We start from the raw sequence: 20523 nt of genomic DNA on the forward strand, positions 1-20523 counted from the left end.
ATATATATATATATATATATGAACTCAAGTTGTGATAGAAAAACAGCCATGAAAGAAGCCACATGACTGCAGAGACAGCGTTCTTAAACACAGACAAACAGACATGAAGGACAGGTGTACCAGCAGTGCGCAGCGCAGCTTTCACAGCAACAGGACATCATCTGATTTATATTCAGTTTTCAGCTAAATGACAAAATCTCCAGTATAAAAGGGTTTAATGCAATAATGTCCCGGATTTGTTGTAAGCAACATGTACAGGCTTTACAGTGTGTCAAGAGTATGATTAGCAGAATGTTCATAATCTATTTATAAACTCTCCATAAGCTGTAATCTCACTCTTCATAATGTCTGATCTCACTCTTCATAAGCACAAAAACAGCATGCTATTTAATGCAATAATTCTTAATTGTTTTTTATTGAATTTCTTTCAAATCATCAAGATTGTTTACATCTTTCACCTGCTGTTGATTTCACACACATTTCAGCATTTTTTGTTTTCAGTAAGTAGCAGAACAATCATGATCATGGCCAATAATTACCCATCGTAAAATCAAAACTAGTCACCGCAGTTTGTGCAGCTCTCATGCTGCCGTCAGTGGTGTTGCACCACAGAAACTTTTCACCATGGAAGGCACAGCGGTGATCGGGTTTGCAGGTCTTGCCGTTCAGAGCAGAGTAGCAGTCATCAACAATAGTCGTAACTGCCTTTGTCATCAGTGTAGCACCATGTATATGGTTTGCCATAATAGGCACAGGCATGATTGATGCGGCAGTACTGGCCGGTTTGGGTTTTGCTCTGCCACAGCGGAGGACTGCAGTAGCCCCAGCTTCCAGAGCTTTTATAGCACCAGTAGTAGCCGTAGCTGTATGTGGCACACGGGTGGTCATCTCTGCACCTTTCTCCATCAACTGTGATGAAGGAGTACAGCGGGGAGCAGTCTATCTGCTGCCGGCCCGAGGAACACCGGTAGCCTTTGACCTTGTCCACGTACAGACAGGGAGTGGAGCAGCAGAGCTTGGTTTCACCACCTACTGTACATTCACACTTGTTATTAGTTTCTGTGACGCTCGAGCAGAGAGAGCCGTCAGCCGCAGTCTTCTTCTGATCTGGGACCAGCATGCATTCAATCTCACGCGACGCCTCACGAGTCTGCCTTTTTCTGAGTTCATCATGCACCGTGCGCCTTACCGCTGCTGTGGTGTTAGTTATAGGACACGCGACACCAGCAGAGCGCTTCAGATCCTCTGTAACAATGAAATAATCTCTCTGAGTGTCGAAGGCTAGTTTTACTGTCATGACCACCACTCTGGGGATCTTCGTGGTTTGGATGTTTGAGGTGGCCATCCTTTTCAGCGCTCCAGCGGTTTTGGTCACGGCAGGGGTCATTTGGAAATGCTTCATGCCATGTTGAACAGCCAGCTGATTAATCAGTTTACTGAAGTGAGCCTGAAGCTGCTTTAATTTATCATCATCACCAAAACAGTCATCAACAAAGACTTTAATGGACGTGGACGCCCCTGAGAGGTCACTGTAGAGGTCACTGAGCTGGGCGTTCAGGGCGGAGACACTCTTCAGGGTGATGGTATTCACTGGCTGGTTATCTCCTATATATGCGAAGGAATATGACTTTCTGGGATCGCTTTGGTGTTTAAAACAGACCGCCGTCCAGATGTGAGAGGGCACCGTCACCCTGTTTGAGTTCTGAGGTTGAGGCCTTTGTGGTATTCGTAAATTGGCATTAGGTACTGTACCTGTGACAATATACGCCGTTCCATCACGCTCTCGCTGTAGAAGCATCTTCAGCTTGTCCTCCCAGTTCTTCCACTGGACACGGTTGAAACAGGCGTCCATCGGTGCAGCATTGGTCAGGGTGAACGTCGCATCTCGGGATTCATTGCATTGGAAGCCGTTTGGGTTCAGGTGTCCACGGTCGTATCCGGTGTCGCTGTAGTCAGGGTTGATGGCTTGATATTTTTTAATAGTGTTTAAGTCAAGCTGTGCCCTGAGGACACTCGGACGCACCATGTGATCGATCGCTATTTGAGGACTGGAAATCTACAGAGGAAATAATTTGCTTTAGTTAACGCCTCGCCTCTTTTATTCTTAATATTTTACATTTAGAGATCAGTAATTTAATGAAAGGCTCTGGTTTATCTGCTAATGAAAGTCGGTTACCTGTGGCTCCAAGTACCAGACGTCTGTCCTCCCGGCAATCTCTGAGCACTGAGGGTCGAATACGTATGCGCTGTAGAGGGGAATCCTGTGATGAGTGGAGTACAGCGTAGCAAAGTAAAAGTTTCTATTATTTTCCAGCATCTGACAGATTTTTTTAGCATTCTGATCCATTCCTGATGGTTCTGTTCTTTCATAGAAAAACTGCGGACACTCATTAAACTGAGAGACCACCTTCGCCTGAGCACTGAACGCTGTGAGCGCGACACAGGTGAACAGAGCCAGAACACACATGGTGACGGAGTTATGAAGCAGAAACAGCAGCAGCGCAGCAGCTTTAAGCACACGCTCAGTGACGCTGCTGAGGGTGTGACTGAAATCAGCCTTCACTTTATCATGATGATCCGCCACAGCCACACCACCCCGCAGCCCACGACTGGTTACTCACTGAAGCTGAGCAGAGCCTGGCCAGTACCTGGATGGGGGAACACTAGGTTGCTGTTAGTGGTGTTAGTGAGGCCTGCAGGGGGCGCTCAACCTGTGATCTGTGTGAGTCTGAATGCCCCAGTAAAAGTGAAGGGGACTCTACACTGTCAGTGGAAGTCTTTTGAATGAGATGTTAAACAGGTCTTGACTCTCTGTGGTCATTAATAATCCCATGGCATTTCTGGTAGAGAGTAACCCCAGGTGTCCTGGCCAAACTCCCTCCATCAGCCCTTATCCATCATGGCCTCCCATCCACTGAATTAGCTCCATCACTGTCTCTCCACTCCACCTATAGCTGGTGTGGTGAAGCAGTGGAGCTGTTGTCCTGTGGCTGCCGGAGCATCATCCAAGTGGAGCTGCACACTGGTGGAGGTGCAGAGAGACCCCCTCATGATGGTGAAGTGCTTTAGGTGTAAGGCCATACACAACACATGTGCTATATACACACACATTACATTATGATTGTCACTGAGCCGTGTGAAGTGGAGAAAACTGCTCAGATTACTCTAATCGAGTAGAGTTCCCTCGGGGATTGTGCTGTACTGATCACACTGTTAGTGCTGTATGGTTGCCTGTATGTTTTCCTTCAGCGTGTGGTCACTACTTTATATTGCATCATGAGAGACAGTAATGAGGATTTACACTCAGATCTCCAATCTGTCCTGAGGAACTCTCCAAAACAATAAAGGCATAAGTAAATCTAGACTGAACACCTGAGAGGAAGCTGTTTCCCAGGTGTCAGGATCACCGGTCTCTCCTTCACCCGTCACTACTGAAGTTCAGGACACTCGTCCAGACAGAATCTCCAGCTACTCTATATGTAGTAACTCTATTATTTTTCCTCCTCATGTTTGGGATTATGTTGAATGTGTCCGTGTGAATGGTAAAGTGCTCTCAGTTTCAGCTTCTTTTCTTCTTTCATGAGAGTTCTCCACTGTTGGTCCTGGATATAGCCCTGATGTGAGCTGCTGCTCTTCTTCACCAGGGTAAAACAGCAGGGTAAACATGGTTTTACGTGACCTTGTGTCCCAGTGAAGGTTCTGAGTTAATAGTTCAAACAGATCTTCGGGAGGTCCTGTTTCGAGCCCCGGCTGGGTCAGTTGGCGTTTCTGTGTGGAGTTTGCATGTTCTCCCTGTGTTCGCATGGGTTTTCTCCGGGTGCTCCGGTTTCCCCCAAAACTCCAAAGACATGCGGTACAGGTGAACTGGGTCAGCTAAATCGTCTGTAGTGTGTGTGTGTGTGTGTGTGTGTGTGTGTGTGTGTGTGTGTGTGTGTGTGTGTGTGTATGGATGTTTCCCAGTGATGAGTTGCACCTTGAAGGGCATCCGCTGTGTTTAACATATGCTAGATAAGTTGGCAGTTCATTCCGCTGTGGCAACCCCAGATTAATAGTCAAAATGAAGAGAGTTTCTCATAAAGCGAGCAGAGTAATCTGACAGTGTGGTCAGAAAGTGAATCTTGTCAAATGGAAACACAGGATTATTTTGCTCCCCCAGTTGGCAGATTACTCCGCTTCAGAAATTCACTTTATTTTGACTTGTTATTTCTGAAAACAATATTCATTACTCGTCTAGACAATGCTTCATGATTTAAGAATATTTGGATATTTTAACTAGGAACAAGACAACGGTGTTCCAGTCCATTTGCTCTCCTGATTCAGACCAAGTGGACTCCAGGCGTTGCTGAAACTCATCCGTGAAGATTAGGAGAACACATGTAAATGCCCAGGTCAATGTTCTGATGGCGAGTGCTGCTTTAGAGATCTTTCTGAACCGCTCCATTCATAGCCTCAGCGATAGGAACTCAACTGAACACATCATTTAACTGCTATCAAGAGTCAACATTGACTGAGCTGGAGTATTCATGACTGTAAAACATCATATCTGTGGCTAAAATACGCATAAAGAGGAGCACCGGCTGATTAGTACAGTCATAAAACATTACTGTAGTGTAAGTCAAATAATAAGCGAGTCAGAGATACATCAAGAGAGATATAAGCACCTATTCTGACACTGGATACTCACAAAACACACTGAAAATGAAGGACTGCAGGTTTGAGAGCTTTAGTGCACTTAAAGCTTAAATTAATACAAGCATCACTCAGATCCACCTTACCTTTGCTGCTTGTTCATTTAAAATGAGTTGAAGCAACACAATTTTTATTTATTAAATTATATTAGGCGGCACAGTGGCTCAGTGGTTAGCACTCTGGCCTCACAGCAGTTGAGTTCGAGCCTCGGCGGGGTCAGTTGGCGTTTCTGTGTGGAGTTTGCATGTTCTCCCTGTGTTGGTGTGGGTTTCCTCTGGGTGCTCCGGTTTCCCCTACAGTTTACTGTGTGAATATACACATGACCACCCCTATAACGGTTCATTGTGAATGCATAATCGCACCCATCAGTATTTGTTAAACTATTATTGACCAGTCTGAAACTGCAGATGTACAGCACCGACACACATCACACACATTCACAGGACACTGTTAGAGTAAAATAGGAGTTTAATAGAGACACACATTTACATTCATTTACAAACTACTGAAACGGCTGACCCCCCTCCGACCATGATATTCACACTACCCTGCTTTGAAGAAACACAAGACATGTAAATTCTGTTATTTCAGCTAGTAAATATTACCATTTTTATTTAGTTTCATTAATAAGAATAAAAGAATAATAAAAAAAGGTCATACAGCGTACATTATTTACAGACCAATACAGCACACACGGCTTCTGATTTATATTCCTCTGAGCTTTAGCTAGAATAGTAACGGATCAGGGCTGCTGTTGTTTATGCGGTGTGATGATAAGTGTTAATACTGACTACACTTAATAACTAAGAAGAGATGGCTGTGAATGGATCCAGTATGTCCTGTATTTATGAATACCGCTGCTTTCTCTCTGCTGTCCTCTGGCGGCGCTCTTGAGCACGAGCTGAAGCGTGCGTCATCAGAGCGCGCCGGGCGTGAGCGAGGACGCGTGTACGCGCAGCAGCAGCACGTGCACAGCAGCAAAAATGGCGACTCAAGCAGCAGAAGTCATATTCGCGCAGAAACTCGCGGCCAACGAGAAAAGCGTGAGGAGCAAAGCCCTGCTGAAGCTCAGGAAATACATCCGCATCCGCTCCGAGAGAGCGCCAGGTAAAGAGGAGCGCACACACACACACACACACGCTGACATACACACAAACACACACTGACATGCACGCGGAACACACACACACACACACTCCAATAACAGCGAAAAACACCATCAGAGAGTACGCTGCGAGAGAGCGCTAGATGAACACACACACACTTATAGACACGCAAGACACACACTAACATACTGAAGACACGCTAAATGACTTCAGACACACACACACACACACACACACACACACACACACACTCTGAAGACACACACAGTAACTCCCCCAGAGCTCAGTCAGGGTTGTGTGTCTGCTGTGACTGTAGTGTTCATCATCAGTGCTGTAGTCACCCTATCAGCCTGATGGAGATGAGGAAGGTGATGATGGTAATGGTGAGTATCCACCTCACTACCACAGCTGAGGGGATTCCCTTGAGCAGGGCACTGAGCCCATAAAGTGCCATCTCAATCCATAAATGTCGTGTAAAACTGAGGATGAAGATGTGGTAATGAGGAAGAGGGTGATGATGATGGTGATGGTGATGTTGTGCTGTGTTACAGGAGGCTTCAGTGAGGAGGAGCTGCTGAAGATCTGGAAGGGTCTCTTCTACTGTCTGTGGATGCAGGATCTGCCTCTGCTGCAGGTAAACACACACACACACACACACACACACACACACCCTCATAATCTCTGCTCTCCATAACCTGTGTGTGTGTGTTTCAGGAGGAGCTGTCCACCAAGATCTCAGCGCTGCTCTTCAGCTTTCGCACCGTTGACAGTCGTGAGTTAAACACACACACACTCTCTCTCTCTCTCTCTATGTGTGTGTTGCAGTAATCCCCTTATACCTCTCTCTCTCTCCGCTCCTGCTGTGTGTTTCTAGAGTTTCTGTTCTTCAAGACGTTCCTGCAGACCATGAAGAGGGAGTGGAACGGCATCGACAGACTGAGACTGGACAAATTCTACCAGGTGTGTGTGTGTGTGTGTGTGTGTGTGTGTGTGTGTGTGTGTGTGTGATCTCCTGTAATGACTGAACATGATGGTGTCGGTGCTGAATTCTCTCTCCTGTTCTTCAGCTCGTGCGCTTCGTCTTCCGCCAAATGTTTGAGATGCTGAAGAAGCAGGAGTGGGAGCCCAGGTACTGTGTGTGTGTGTGTGTGTGTGTGTGTGTGTGTGTGTGTGTGTGTGTGTGTGTGTGTGTTAATGTTGTCTTGATGCTGGAATGTCCACCTTGATCTGCTATGTTGAGTTGTTTTGATATTTGATGCTGTTCTCAGACCTGCAGGAGCAAACTCAGCTCTGATTAAAGTGTGCAGATCAAGTGAAAAGGGAAACGGCATCTAATGCTCGAGTCCTAGAGGCAATAAATGACAAATAAAACCCTAAATACAGTTCAGTGTGATCTTCTGATGAAGCAGAAGTGTGTTAAAGTCTGAGTATTATTGTTATTCGGTCGTCTCCCTGCTGCTGAGCAGTGTGAGAGTAAAGCCAGTGTACTGACACTGAGCTGAAGCATCACTGTGGTGTTTTACATACATCTGTGTCTATGTTTGACAACACTAGTGTGTGTGTGAGAGAGGGGGTCTGAATCACTGTAGTGTGTGTGTGTGTTGTGCTGACCTGTCTCCTGCTGCAGTGTGTTGCAGGAGTTCCTCCAACTGTTCTCAGATCAGCTCCTGCAGAGCTCCAGCGCAGCTCCATCAGGACTCATAATGCACATCATGGAGCTCTACATGACGGAGCTGGCTGCAGTCGGAGCCGCAGAGGTACACAAACACACACACACACACACACACACACACACACACACACACACACACACACACACACACACACACACACACACACACACTCTTCAGCTATGTGTTTGGATGTTTAACAGGGTAGGCATGGAGCTACACACACTATTTTAAAAGAGTGGGCGTCTGCTGTGTTTCTAATGCTGTTGTACCTCTGCTGTGTGTGTGTGTGTGTGTGTGTGTGTGTGTGTGTGTGTGTGTGTGTGTGTGTGTGTGTGTGTCTCCAGCTTACTGCGGCGCAGAACCTTTCCCTGATAGAGCCCTTCTGCCGGACGATGTCCAGAACTAGAGAGTAAAGCGTCCTCTTCTGTTGTTCTCTCTCTCTCTCTCTCTGTGTGTGTACGCATGTGTGTGTGACCTCCTGTGTTCTCTCTGTGCGCAGTCGAGTCCTGCTGAAGGCCATCGGCAGCAGCATCTTCAGCACCATCGTGGACCAGGTGCCCTTCGCCATCGCGGACCTGCTGCGGGAGATCAGCACCACAGAAGAGGAAGACCAGGACGGAGAGACACAGACCAATGGTGATTCAACACACACACACACACACACACACACACACACTTACAGTCCAACATCATTAGCATCGCCTGTAATACACCGTTGTGTCCTGTGTTTAGTGTGTGTTTGTCTTTTGCCTTGAGTAATCTGCTGTTGGGTTATGTGTTCATCACACCTGGACTAATCACTCAGCTGTGTGTGTGCGTGTGCATGTGTGTGTTAATGTTATTGCTGTGGGTTTTAGAAGCAGAAACACACACACACACACACAGTTATTCATGTTTTTCTCCTCTCTGTGTTTTACTCTGGTCAGATGCTGAGGAGAACACTTCACATCCAGGAGAAGACGCGGGGGATAAAGGCTCTGATGAAGCTGTTCTCCAGGTCTGTGTGTGTGTGTGTGTAGTTTGGTGCTGTACGTTGATAAATGTGTGTGTGATGTACTGATGTGCGAGTATGTGTATGTGTGTGTGATGTACTTATGTGTGTGTGTGTGTGTGTGTGTGTGTGTGTGTGTGTGTGTTGTGTAGTTTGACTATGGAGCTGTTGCAGACAGACTCTTCGAGGTTGCCAGTCACTCAAACATCCCGAGCTTCAATCGTTCCCAGATCTACAAGTTTGTGAAAGTGTAAGTGCAGCATGTGTGTGTGTGTGTGTGTGTGCGTGTGTGTATTGATACTGAAAGAGCAGTGTAGCGCAGATGATCAGTGTGGGGTTTGTGGTGTGATTGTTCTCCTTCTCTCTCTGCATGTGTGAAGATTCCGGGACCTGAGTGAAGGTAAACCCTGTTCAGTCCATCCTCAGATATGTGTGTGTGTGTGTGTATGTGAGTGTGTGATTGTGTGTTTCTGTGTCTGTGTTCAGGTGTGTTCCCTCAGGATGAGGTGGAGGACGTGTCGTCTGATGAAGATGAGTTTGATGATGACAGACGGAGGAAGAAGAAGAAGAAGAAGAGCAGCAGCAGACAGCAGGACTCGCTGAACACACACACAGGTCAGCCACATCCAGCAGGTGCGCGTCTCAGAATAACACACACAGTTCATCAGCAGCAGATGCAGGAGACTGAAGGGGTTATTCTGAGAAAACAACCCTCTGCATGAGCTTTATCCTGATTAATACACAGATACTGAACAGTAAACACACAAACACTAGACGCTGAACACTGCTCTGAGCTGTTATAGGGATTTAGGCACACACACACACACACACACACACACAGAGCTGACCGACTGACCTGCGCAATATTCAGACACTAGAGGGCGCTACACAGTCAGAAACAGCAGAGAGCGTCACATGTCTAATCATTTACACCTGTGTTTACACTAGCTAGAGTTCCTGACCCCTCATATTGTAGATATTCACAGCTATATCTCAGCCGAACAATGCCCGCTTCAGTAGTGCAGGTCAGGAGACTGATGGAGATCTGATGTCCACAGGTGAAGCAGAGACCAGCACACCTGCAGACGACAAACCCAAGAACAAGAAGAGGAGGAAGAAGAAGAAGAAGAGCGGCTTGAAGAGTGTGGAGGAGCCGGAGAACTGCACTGCACCCCAGACTCCAGCAGAAGACCAGAAGAAGAAGAAGAAGACGACACAACAACACACCGAGACTGCAGACGGAGGACAGCAGCGCTCAGAAACACACACCACACCCGCACTGATGGAGGACGATGGAGGAGCTCCTGCAGAGAAACCACAGAAGAAGAAGAAGAGGAAGATGCAGACGCCAGCTGAAGCAGACCAACACACACTGATGAAGAGGAGGAAGAAGAGTCTGCACACACACACCAATGGAGACGCTCCGATAGAGGAGACCACCGCGGAGAAACCACAGAAGAAGAATATTCAGAAACCGCTGAACGGACACACACAGAAACCACAGAAGAAGAAGATGATGATGCAGATCACAAACACACCGCTGACCACGGAGAAACCACAGAAGAAGAAACTGAGCCAGAAGCGGGCCGCAGCAGCGCTGGTGAACGGACACACGGTAAGGCTGCAGAGCACCGCTGATCACACGCTTATTCACACGCTGGCAGATGCAGACTGGGTGACTCCTGTTCAAGCAGACAGATTCCAGTATATCCAGTAGGCAGTGGCGCAAAAAGGGGGTATGCAGTATATGCGGCGCATAGGGGCGCCACACATTTTTGTGCCAAAACTATTTTTGAAATTATCCATATTAAAAGTTTCAAATAATATACACACACACACACACACATATATATATATATATATATATTTGTTAAAAATGTTTATTTAGCATTTTATACGCGTATAATATTGTATTTTATTAAATTAAAAAATCATTGCGTAATTGCAACGTTCTTTTGCCCTTTAGGACTCCCATGTCTTTCATTTTGTTTTGACAAATGTAGTACAAAAAGTCCAAAAGCAAGGCTAGTCAAGGTGATATAATCATTTAGTGAGGGAAAATTAAATTGAGAAGAAATTTGGGGTGGTATGAGATGCATTTCTTTGCGACTTAACATGCTTAATGTAATTATACCTTTTACACTATTTCAGTTGTGTTCAGAACTGCGAAACTGTATTTTTTGAAGCATATTGATATCTTTATGAAAAAATATCTTTAATTTATTGATGGAAATATTTTCCACATTTTATCACTTGCCTGTTATAAAATATAGTTGGATTGAAGGGGGGCGCGCAAAAGTTGAAGCCGCATACCCATCAGTAAATGTGCAGTTGCGCCCCTGCCAGTAGGGCTGGGCGAAACTGCAAATACCTGATCAGGATATGATGCTTCATATCAGTCGCCATCAATAATTATTGAGTACTGTTATTTGCAGGGTGTCGCAGGGTCTTAAAGTATTAAAAGATGATGAATCAATTATGAGGAAATGAAAGCCCTTAAACATAATAAACTCTTAATGCTGTTTATAGGAGGTCTCGTGCTGCGTTCACACCAGATGCGGAACGCACGTCAAGCGCGAGTGATTTACATGTTTAGTCAATGCAAACGCGCGAATAGACATCCTGCGGTGCAAATTGCGCGAATGGCGCGGGGCGAATTGAGCGTTTTGTGTGTTTGACGTTTTGCATGAATCTCTCGAGTTCGAAAATCTGAACTTCAGCGTACATTCGCGCTGCGTTAACCAATCAGAAGCTTGCTCTTGTGGGGCGTGATTGTGACGTATAACCTGTTGTCGGTGTTCCGGGGGAAATCCTCCAGCCTTCACCGACAACAGTTCATCACACTGGGCTGGGCTCAGTCAGAAGCGCCGCTGAAAGCCTCCGTCATCCAGGTTCAGTTTCTGGAGGAGTTGATGAGCTCAGAGCTGCTGCACCTCTGAAAGCATGTAGTGGACTCAGACACGACCCTAAACGCATCGACGCTGTTTATCATCCTTCATAAAGCACATAAACACTGTTATTTTCCTCATAAAATCCATGTTATTTTCATGCCATTTAGCTATGAAGCTAGAGTCATGGGGCAGACAGAAGCCCTGCCCATCACGCGAATCCGCGTCTGTTTTGATGTGAATTTGACACTGGAATGAAGCGAGTAACCTCAAATGTTCACGCGGCTATTTACGCGCGAATAGTGCGATTTATCCACGCGTCTGGTGTGAACACAGCATTAAGTGTTGTCCAAAGAGTTTGACTCCAAAACAGCAGAAATATTTTGATTTTCCCCTGAGATTACCAACGGCGTGCTCAATCCACACCACCCGGTGATGTCAGGTGATTCGCGACAAACGTAGGAAGGAGATGTGACGCTCTCCACATGTAGCAAAACCACAGAGCGAAACAGACGCAAAATAAAGCTGTACGTTTGTGAACTCCTGGTTGGAGGAAGACGAGTTTAACAGCGGCTGAAAGCTGAAAACAGACCGCTCATCTATTCTCTCAAGCCTAGTTTCAGAATCCAGCGCCCGGCTCAGCTGCAGTATACAGGACGGGATCTTCTCGCTTGATGTTTATTACATGATTATGATTAATGTTCAGCACGATCAGCAGCGAGAGCTGAGGCTCCTGTACATGTGAACACGGAAGAGCTCTGTTCCACTCCTGCATTCTCTCTCTCTCTACAGGAAGCTGAAGATCCAGCACTTCCTGTCAGCACAGACCGGAAGATGAAGAAGAAGTTTGTGCTGAGCCAGAAGAAAGCTCCAGCGCCGCTCTTCTGTAAAGGGCTTAAAAACACACGGGTACACACACACACACACACACACACACACACACACACACACACACACACAGCTCATTCATCAGTGTCTGTAGGCCTACAGGATGACTTTAATAGAGCATTGTGGGCTTTTTTAGGCACAGACACATCCCTTTAGTAGCCGAGCCAGCTTCAGTACCGGTTCTGTATGATGATAGACAGGCCAATCTTGTTTTGTTTTTTTAATTAATAATTTCAGTGAGTCCTGCAGGCGTTTGACAGATAATGTGTGGTTGATTTGATGATTTGCAGACAACTTTTTTATTTGATGCTAAATTAATTAAACAGCAGGTCTGCTCACGCCAGTGGATGAAGAAAGCTGAACTCTGTCCTGAAGACAGTCCGCTATAAATGTACAACTAAATAAAGCATCCACCATGAGCTTAATGTAACTGTGCTGACATTGATGATGACTGAATATTAATCAGATGATGTCATTCTGCTGCTGCACCGTCAGCCAATCACTGCAGAGCTGATCATGACCACAGCACACACACAGATCTCAGATCAGCTCTTGCAGAGATTTTAATCTGATTCACCAACATGTTTGAAGATTCAGATTAGGCCGAGATCAGCTATCAAGATGAACAGATCCAGGATCTGCCAAACAGCTTGGATCATTTAAGCGTGGTTTGCAGAACTGACCCCAGATCTGCTGGGCTGACAGCACACACAGCTTTATATCACCCTCCGCTGAGCTTATTGACTAATGATGTAATATTCTCTTCTCCTGTGTGCAGATCTCAGCCGCTGCCAAGACCGACAGGAAGAAAGTCACGTTCGGCCTCAAGAACAACAAAACTGTGGGTACGTGCTTCACCAGACCCCAGTGTTCAGCTTACAGAGACATGTACAGGCTTCACTAGGGTAATCAGGGTACAGTTAGGGTAATTGTATAACAGTGGTTTGTCTAAAACATATTGACTGATAATATGGACATTAGAATTGAATTAAAAAAATGAAGAACTGCTTTTATTCCAGCCAAACTAAAAGAGATCAGACTTTCTCCAGAAGAAAATTATATTAAGAAAATGATAAAATATATAGAATTACACCTGTTCAGAGAATATTACAGGAGATACAGTCTGCAGAAACACTGTGATTGACACAGAGGGGGAAAGCCCCGCCCACTAGTGCCCATCTCTCCATCTCATTAGCATATTCAGCAGCCCTGAGTGAGCAGCAGCCGTCTGTCCATTAACCATTACAGTGTTTGACTTCATGTTTAAGATCACAGTCCAAAAACTACTATAATATTAAATACAAAATAATAAATACAGTCCTGATGAACAGGAAATAGTTCCAGAGAAACAAGAATTTAATTGGAATTTTTTTAGTTTATAATGAAATTTTCCCAATAGCAGTTTTGATGGTAAATGTCTGATCCCTCTCTCTCTCTCCCTGCAGCTGTTCAGTGAGCAGACTCTTATGTTATTGAATATAGTGTTTAATAAAACTGTTTTGTCTAAATACACAAATCATCATCTGTACTGACTGAGAAATGGATAAACATACTCACTTATGCTGAGCTCTGTGTGTGAGTGCATGCATGCATATACACACACACATATATAAATATATGAGTGGCAGTGCAGTGTATTTGCGTTCTGCTCTGCATCTGCGGTCATGTTTCTGAATGATTAAATAAAGGAGAACATCATGATGCTGAACATCATCTGATGACGAGTGTTTCTCCACAGAGTTCAGGAAGACGGACCGCAGCGCTCTGCTCAGTCCCGACCGTCTGCCCTTTGACCCCAGCCGGACGCCTAAATCTGGGGTGCTGAAGACACCGTCTCCCTCCGCCATGAAGAGACCCTCGGCTGCAGACTTCTTTTGAATAAAGAGTGTGTGTGTGTGTGTGTGTGTGATGTCTGCTCTGTAGAGCGTGCGCACACACACATTTTATACTCCTGTTTTCCCGCCCTCAGAGTTCTGCTTTATTTTTAGCATGGCTTATTTTCAGACTGTTTTGAATATTCATGAGTTCCTCCTCCAATGGGAGAGCAGAGAGGATTATTATGAGATGTAAACACAGGAAGTCGTGCTCTGGACGGAGCGTCTGTAAACTAAAAACTGAAGTGTGTGAGAATAAACCTCCGAGATGTTCTTCAGCCCTGTGTGCTAATCTCAGTCATGTTCATCAACACTGTGTATGAAATCTGCAGTAGGGTCCGCATTGAGCTGAGTTTACCACAGTAGGACAGTGTTCTCTATATGAAGGGTGTCTGCAGGGTCTTAAAGCATTAAGTAAATCAATTTAGAGAAATTTAAGGCCCTTTATGTTTTAAATGCTAATTAACAATGTTTAATTGTATGCTGAAGCTTTACATTTTGTATTTAATCTGTGAATATTGAGCTGCTCGTGTCAGTGGCGTCACTTCACTGTCCTCCCTGCTGCAAAATCCAGCTTAAACCAGCCTAGGCTGGTTGGCTGGTTTTAGCTGGTCGACCAGGCTGGTTTTAGAGGGTTTTGGCCATTTCCAGGCTGGTCTTAGCTGGTCAGGCTGGAAAATGACCAGCCAAATCCAGCTAAAACCAGCTTGACTAGCCTGGTGTAAGCTGGATATAGCTGGTTTTGGCTGGACTCCCAGCTTGGCTAGGCTGATCAAGCTGGTTTTAGCTGGTCATCTCCCAGCCTGACCAGCTAAGACCAGGCTGGAAATGGCCAAAATTCCTCTAAAACCAGCCAACCAGCCTAGGCTGGTTTAAGCTGGATTTTTCAGCAGGGCTTCATGACTTCTCCATGCATCATCATGGGATAGCGCAGTGTTCATTGGCTGAGCGCTACAGAATCGTGCCAGAAGCAGGAGGTCATCCGGGCGCTTCTCTCATACGGTTTACAATACTGTGAGTTTAGACACACTACTCAGCTCACATACTGTTTTTGTCGCCTACTATATAGTGAGGAAGTCAGTGATTTTGGACACAGTCTTTTCTGTTGAGAGAATCAAAACCTCAGTTCAGTTCATCTTTATTTCTATAGTTCTGACTGAATAATATATACTGTGTGTGAAATCGCCCCATACACCCTTATTCACTATTCCCTACAGTAGTCCACCGGGAGGAGTGAGTGAACTGGAGCGATGTGTGTTTGTGTGCTGAATCCCTCAGATGGATTATATTTTCATCTTCTCGCTCAGACCCTGTGACTGATATATATTAGTAATGAAACCAAGGCTTGAGGTATGGGTCATGTGCACAGAGGTTTCTTTATTATTCCGGACAGACACACGAATAGCAGTGTGCTTTAAACGCCATCTAGTGGTCTGAGGAAATTCATTGGGTGCATAAACAGTGCGTTATGGGTGTTCACTAGCTGTTGAGTGTACTCGTTATTGTGGTGCGTTGTGGGATTGATCGAGTCCACTTCATTGTGTCCACTGTAGTTTTAGACAGCACTAGAAATGGCTGCTCCCTCAGTTATAATAGTGTTATCTTCTGAGACCTTCCTGAGCCAGAGCTCCACATGCCGTATCTACAGGTGAATGACAGTGTCCAGCAGTGTGTGCTGCTTTCAGTCTCATTAGCTCAGTAAACGAGTGTGATTAGACTATAATCCCCTTTTCCTTGTCTTCATGTGTTCAGAGTAATGAGAAATGTCCAGCATCGCAGGAATGTAAGCCAGAGCTCAACACTCTTCAGTTCAGCTGTTTTGAGTCTAATTAAAGTAAATAGCAGGAAGCTTTTAAAGAAGGTAACTCAAACACTGTTATTTAATTGTATAAATTGCTGCTTTACTCTTTTCTTCATAGAGAAAAGTGATAACTTGCTCAATTTGTAATGCCTTTGACTAAAAATAGTCATGAATATTAATGTTGATCACGTCTCTGCCTGCTGCTCTGTTCATCATGCCGGCATGTAAATCTACATTCCACTATGATGCTGAAATACTTCTGTGACAATCTGTGAAACTGTTCTCAGAGCAGTGAGAAGCTCTTCAGAGAAGTGTGACCTGTTGAGGTCAGTATCAGAATAATAGTCCTGAATGAGTAACCAGACTCCAGGAATCATTAAGAGCTGAACTCTGCCACACACAGAGACCGTTCAGCTGAACATCTCCTATCCAGAACTCACACTCCGCAGCGTCAGAGAGAGTGAGACCCCATGGCTGATCTCAGATCAGCAAACGGCTGATAAGAACACTTCATACACCACAGTCCTGCTCTGTCGTAAGCGTTTGGGGATGTTATGGAACAAGGGAAGTGTTACTGGTGAATTTTCCATTTCATCTGCTCGACCTCTGCAGTTCTGGAATATTTCCCTAATAGATCACTGTGGACGTGTGTACTGGCCTGGAGGAGTTCTGCTGCTAGTGTTCGACCAACACACTCATTCTGTAAAGGGCACCTATTATGCTCATTATTTTTTTACGTGAGGTTTAGACACAGTAGTGTGTGTGTGTGTGTGTGTGTGTGTGTGTGTGTGTCTCCAGCAGCCTCTAATGCTCAACATGAATGAATTGTGTTTGTTCTAATCAGACTTGATACAGAAACACTGATTGACATTCTGCCTTGTCAATCAGAATGTTAAAGCCCCGCCCACTAGTGCCCATCTCTCCATCTCATTAGCATAATCAGCAGGCCTGAGTGAGCAGCAGCCGTCTGTCCATTAGCCATTAGAGTGTTTGAGCTGCTGAAGATGATGTCAGCATAGACTAAGAGGATTATAGATGTGGAGTTCTAGATGAAGACAGGAGCCACATAGACTGACACAAGCATCAACACACACACATTGCTGTCGCTATGGAGCTGTAAAACCCTCTAAACCTGCCGGAACTACTTTAACTGTGCATTCTTCTGACAATAACCAAACACCTGAGAGTGAGCACAGCCAATCAGAGTCCAGATGTGGTGTAGGTGTATATAAAGGGCTGTGTGTGTGTGTGTTCAGAGTTCCTCCTCCTACCCTGGATTAAATACCGCCGCTCCTCTAGTGCTCTTCACAGGCTGGAGAATGAGGAACATGGCGAGAGAGATCCTGGCCTTCATCCTCTGCACGTCGGGCTGGGTGCTGATCTCCTCCACTTTACCCACAGACTACTGGAAGGTGTCTTCGATCGACGGCACGGTCATCACCACAGCCACCTTCTGGTCCAACCTGTGGAAAACCTGCGTGACCGACTCCACCGGCGTCTCCAACTGCAAAGACTTCCCTTCAATGCTGGCGCTGGACGGTCAGTATCTGAGCTCGGGGTTCTTTACAGCTGGACGTCTGATTTAGGAAGGGTTCTGGTGTACAGGGGTTGAGGAATGATTGACTACTGAAGATGAGTGAAGCTGAGAGCGTTTACACAGCCATTCCTGTCCGTTTATGCTCTAATAGCTGATGTGTTTCCTCTTCTCCATGATGACAGCACATCATATTAGACTAGATATTCTTCAAGACACTAGTGTTCAGCTTACAGTGACATGTAAAGGCTTCACTAGGGTAATTAGGGTAAAGTTAGGGTAATTAGGCAAGTCATTGTATAACAGTGGTTTGTTCTGGAGACAATCCAACACTAATATTGCTGAAGGGGTGAATAATATTGAGCTTTAACACTATTAAACACTGCTGTTATTCTAGCTGTAATAAATAAGACTTTCTCTGCTAAACAGGATTCGGGCAATATTGTAAACTGGGATTGTAAATTGTTACTGGAGAGCTTGGACTGTCTGCATCAGTAAGAGCAGTGGTCACTGTACGTCTCCTCGTTCAGCATCATTACACTCTTCATCACTCTGAGCTGATTTATTCTGGAATAATGCTCTCCATGGCTGAGGAGAGTGAACACAGCGGCCTGAAATGAGTCAATGTTTAGCACTGCGGGCAATAAATCTGATGCATTTCCCTCCAGGCTGTTTTCCAATCATTCAGTAGTTTCGTGGGTTAACTAGCGAGCTAATGTTTGTCCAGGATGGGCGTGTGGAGACCCGTCTGCTGCTCCAGCGCAGGTATCAGAGAAAGTGTTGGAGCTCATCAGCGAAGCTTCATTAATGCAGAGCAGCAGCGGAGCCTGATCACTGAATAACACCAGTGCACTAACTGAAGTGTGTGTGTGTGTGTGTGTGTGTGTGTGTGTGTGTGTGTTGAGCAGGTTATATCCAGGTGTGCCGTGGCCTGATGATCACTGCTGTCTGTCTGGGTTTCTTTGGCTCCATCTTTGCTCTGATCGGGATGAAGTGCACAAAGATCGGCGGCCCGGACAAGTTCAAAGCCAGAGTCGTCTGCTTTGCTGGATTCAACTTCGCTTGTACTGGTGGGTTCCTCGCTCTCAGTAGAGCTCATGTCAAGAGTCGACACTCGGCTGATGATTGAGAGTAGAGCTTGTTGTTGTTGTTGTTGTTGTATCTTCATTTGAGCTGGATTTAGTTTGAGATGAAGTCATTTAGATTGATTGGGTTGTGAAGTGCAGCGGGTCTTCATGCTGTCTGACAGTGCTGTGCAGGATGGTCTGTTGTTGTTGGTGTCTCCGCAGGTCTGTGCTCTCTGACCGCGTACTCGCTCTACGCTCACAGGATCACCTCGGAGTTTTTCGACCCCATGTTTGTAGCGCAGAAGTACGTGTGTTTTCTTCTTCTCTTCTGAAGGTGTCGGGAGTGCTGCTGTGCTGAAGTGTGTGTGTGTGTGTGTGTGTGTGTGTGTGTGTTGTCAGGTATGAGCTGGGCGCCGCTCTGTTCATCGGCTGGGCTGGATCCACTCTGTGTCTGCTCGGAGGAGCGCTCTTCACCCTGTCCATGGCTGACGGCAGCAGCAAGAAGTAAAGGCCTGACTGCTCTAGTGTCACAGTCAGATGGAGTTGACCCTTGTGTGTTGTTCAGATTGACTCCTCTTTGGTTATGTTGGTGCCCCATTGACTTATTTAGAGATGCGTTTTAGAAAAATTTTAAAGCATTTTCCCAAAATAAGAGTCAAAGTCAGATGAGTCTGCAGAAATCATCACTTGCTGAAACACAAGGCATAATTCTGCCTCAAAATCAGCCCAGAGTGATGAAAACGACCCAACAGCACACAGGGGTTAATGACTTCTATGAGCTGGGTTTCTGGTGTACTCTTCATCTCCTCGTAACTCCTGCTGTTTGCTCATCTGTGGTCATGACGGATGTTTGTGTTGTCAGGAGTTCTCCGAACAGAAGAGTCGCGTCTCTAATGTCGGGAGCGATGCCTCAGAGTCAGACGTCCCACACCAGGAGGACTCTTCCAGAATACAGCAGCACTCCACAGCACTTCGACAAAAACGCCTACGTATAACACACAGCGGACGTCATCTCAAGAGCTTCTGTAGCTTTTATGAAGAGTTCGCTGAGCAGAAGTGAAGAGTAACTCACTCCTGAGCTCCTCACAAGACTTCTGTTCGTCTACTCAAAGGAAGAAATTTGTACATTTAATTTGCTTTTTTATTGTAGATGACAAACAGTTTTATAACTTGAGGAAATTTGCATTTTTTACTTCTGATCGTAGTATAGAGCGGGATTTGGCTGTGAATACATCTGGGCATCGAGTCATGTTCAGTCTCTTATTGGCGCAGGAGTGCAGTTCACTGAATGGCCAGCGGTGTCGCTAAAATCAAGAGTTTCACAGTTGTGCACACAGCCTACATTTCTTACGGCTCATTCACACGGGCCGTCAGCGTCAACGCTTCCCATTCACTTTGAATGGTTGACGTCAAGCGTTGCCCAACTGCATTGTGGATCTGTCGGCGCCGCTTCAGAGGCGTTGCTCGCTGCAGACGGACTTTCTAAACTTTTCAAGCGCAGAAGCGTCAGCCAATCAGATCGCTGTATGCAAATACACCAGCTAGACAGTGGCCTATTGCTGACTGAATTTCATTGGCTGACGCTGCTATGACGATCGCTTCAGCCCCAATTTCAGGCACGCCCTCAGTCAAGCGTTGACGCTGAAGCCCCGTGTGAATGGAGAGATAATCGACAAAATATTCAATGTAAAATAAAGTTTTTCAAGAACTGAAATTACACCAAATGCAAAATGACGTGTTCATGTGAGTAAATGAACAAACATGGCGATAGTGGTGAAACTGCTGCAAGTGGCACGAATACCACAAACTGATTCATTTCTGGAACAGAGCATTCAGATTGCTACACAAATCTGGCAAATTTTGCATGAAGTATATCTTTTTCTGAAGGTTTTAGCTCTGAACATTTGGCTGAACAGTTCATTAAACATCTTTGTGTTTCAAAGTAGTGTTGGATGATTAAACACATGAAACTCTGGGCAGACTGTGTGTGTGTGTGTGTGTGTGTGTGTGTG

The 20523-nt window shown here is 45.6% G+C and overlaps 3 protein-coding genes across 4 annotated transcripts; 2 read left to right on the forward strand and 1 right to left on the reverse strand.

Annotated features, from left to right (window-relative positions):
• Positions 1-396: 396 nt before the first annotated feature.
• LOC103911597 (uncharacterized) lies at positions 397-2650 on the reverse strand. Its single transcript, XM_087267214.1, has 2 exons — positions 2177-2650; positions 397-2056 (listed from the first exon to the last, which is right to left on the reverse strand). Exons 1-2 carry the CDS (start codon positions 2465-2467, stop codon positions 686-688), a joined length of 1662 nt encoding a protein of 553 aa, XP_087123340.1. The 5' UTR covers positions 2468-2650; the 3' UTR covers positions 397-685.
• A 2967-nt stretch (positions 2651-5617) lies between these two features.
• rrp1 (ribosomal RNA processing 1) lies at positions 5618-14387 on the forward strand. Its single transcript, XM_087267213.1, has 16 exons — positions 5618-5796; positions 6347-6429; positions 6510-6567; positions 6670-6755; positions 6863-6924; positions 7423-7552; positions 7813-7877; positions 7968-8104; positions 8395-8465; positions 8612-8709; positions 8840-8859; positions 8946-9074; positions 9518-10074; positions 12140-12256; positions 13014-13080; positions 13974-14387. Exons 1-16 carry the CDS (start codon positions 5673-5675, stop codon positions 14111-14113), a joined length of 1944 nt encoding a protein of 647 aa, XP_087123339.1. The 5' UTR covers positions 5618-5672; the 3' UTR covers positions 14114-14387.
• On the forward strand, positions 14053-20490 carry cldn10b (claudin 10b). Of its 2 annotated transcripts, XM_087265755.1 has the most exons (6): positions 14053-15613; positions 15889-17449; positions 18353-18514; positions 18734-18815; positions 18911-19015; positions 19374-20490. In XM_087265755.1, exons 2-6 carry the CDS (start codon positions 17230-17232, stop codon positions 19504-19506), a joined length of 702 nt encoding a protein of 233 aa, XP_087121881.1. In that variant the 5' UTR covers positions 14053-15613; positions 15889-17229; the 3' UTR covers positions 19507-20490. The 2 variants fall into 2 exon arrangements, with proteins under 2 accessions (XP_087121881.1, NP_001018449.2); NM_001020613.2 differs by lacking the exon at positions 14053-15613 and having other exon boundaries at positions 17157-17449; positions 19374-20453.
• The last annotated feature ends 33 nt before the right edge of the window (positions 20491-20523 follow it).

The sequence above is a fragment of the Danio rerio genome, chromosome 9 (assembly GCF_052040795.2).
Source record: "Danio rerio strain M-AB ecotype USA chromosome 9, GRCz13ab, whole genome shotgun sequence".
Lineage (NCBI taxonomy): Eukaryota > Metazoa > Chordata > Actinopteri > Cypriniformes > Danionidae > Danio > Danio rerio.

Bases quoted from the DNA above. Each gene is read 5' to 3' on its own strand.
- LOC103911597 (XM_087267214.1), bottom strand. From the start codon at position 2,467: ATGTGTGTTCTGGCTCTGTTCACCTGTGTCGCGCTCACAGCGTTCAGT. The intron at 2,057-2,176 runs GTAACCGACTTT...TTTCCTCTGTAG, and splicing joins TCTGGTACTTGGAGCCACAG to ATTTCCAGTCCTCAAATAGC.
- rrp1 (XM_087267213.1), top strand. From the start codon at position 5,673: ATGGCGACTCAAGCAGCAGAAGTCATATTCGCGCAGAAACTCGCGGCC. The intron at 5,797-6,346 runs GTAAAGAGGAGC...GCTGTGTTACAG, and splicing joins CCGCTCCGAGAGAGCGCCAG to GAGGCTTCAGTGAGGAGGAG. The intron at 6,756-6,862 runs GTGTGTGTGTGT...CCTGTTCTTCAG, and splicing joins GACTGGACAAATTCTACCAG to CTCGTGCGCTTCGTCTTCCG.
- cldn10b (XM_087265755.1), top strand. From the start codon at position 17,230: ATGAGGAACATGGCGAGAGAGATCCTGGCCTTCATCCTCTGCACGTCG. The intron at 18,515-18,733 runs GTGGGTTCCTCG...GTGTCTCCGCAG, and splicing joins ATTCAACTTCGCTTGTACTG to GTCTGTGCTCTCTGACCGCG. The intron at 19,016-19,373 runs GTAAAGGCCTGA...TTGTGTTGTCAG, and splicing joins GCTGACGGCAGCAGCAAGAA to GAGTTCTCCGAACAGAAGAG.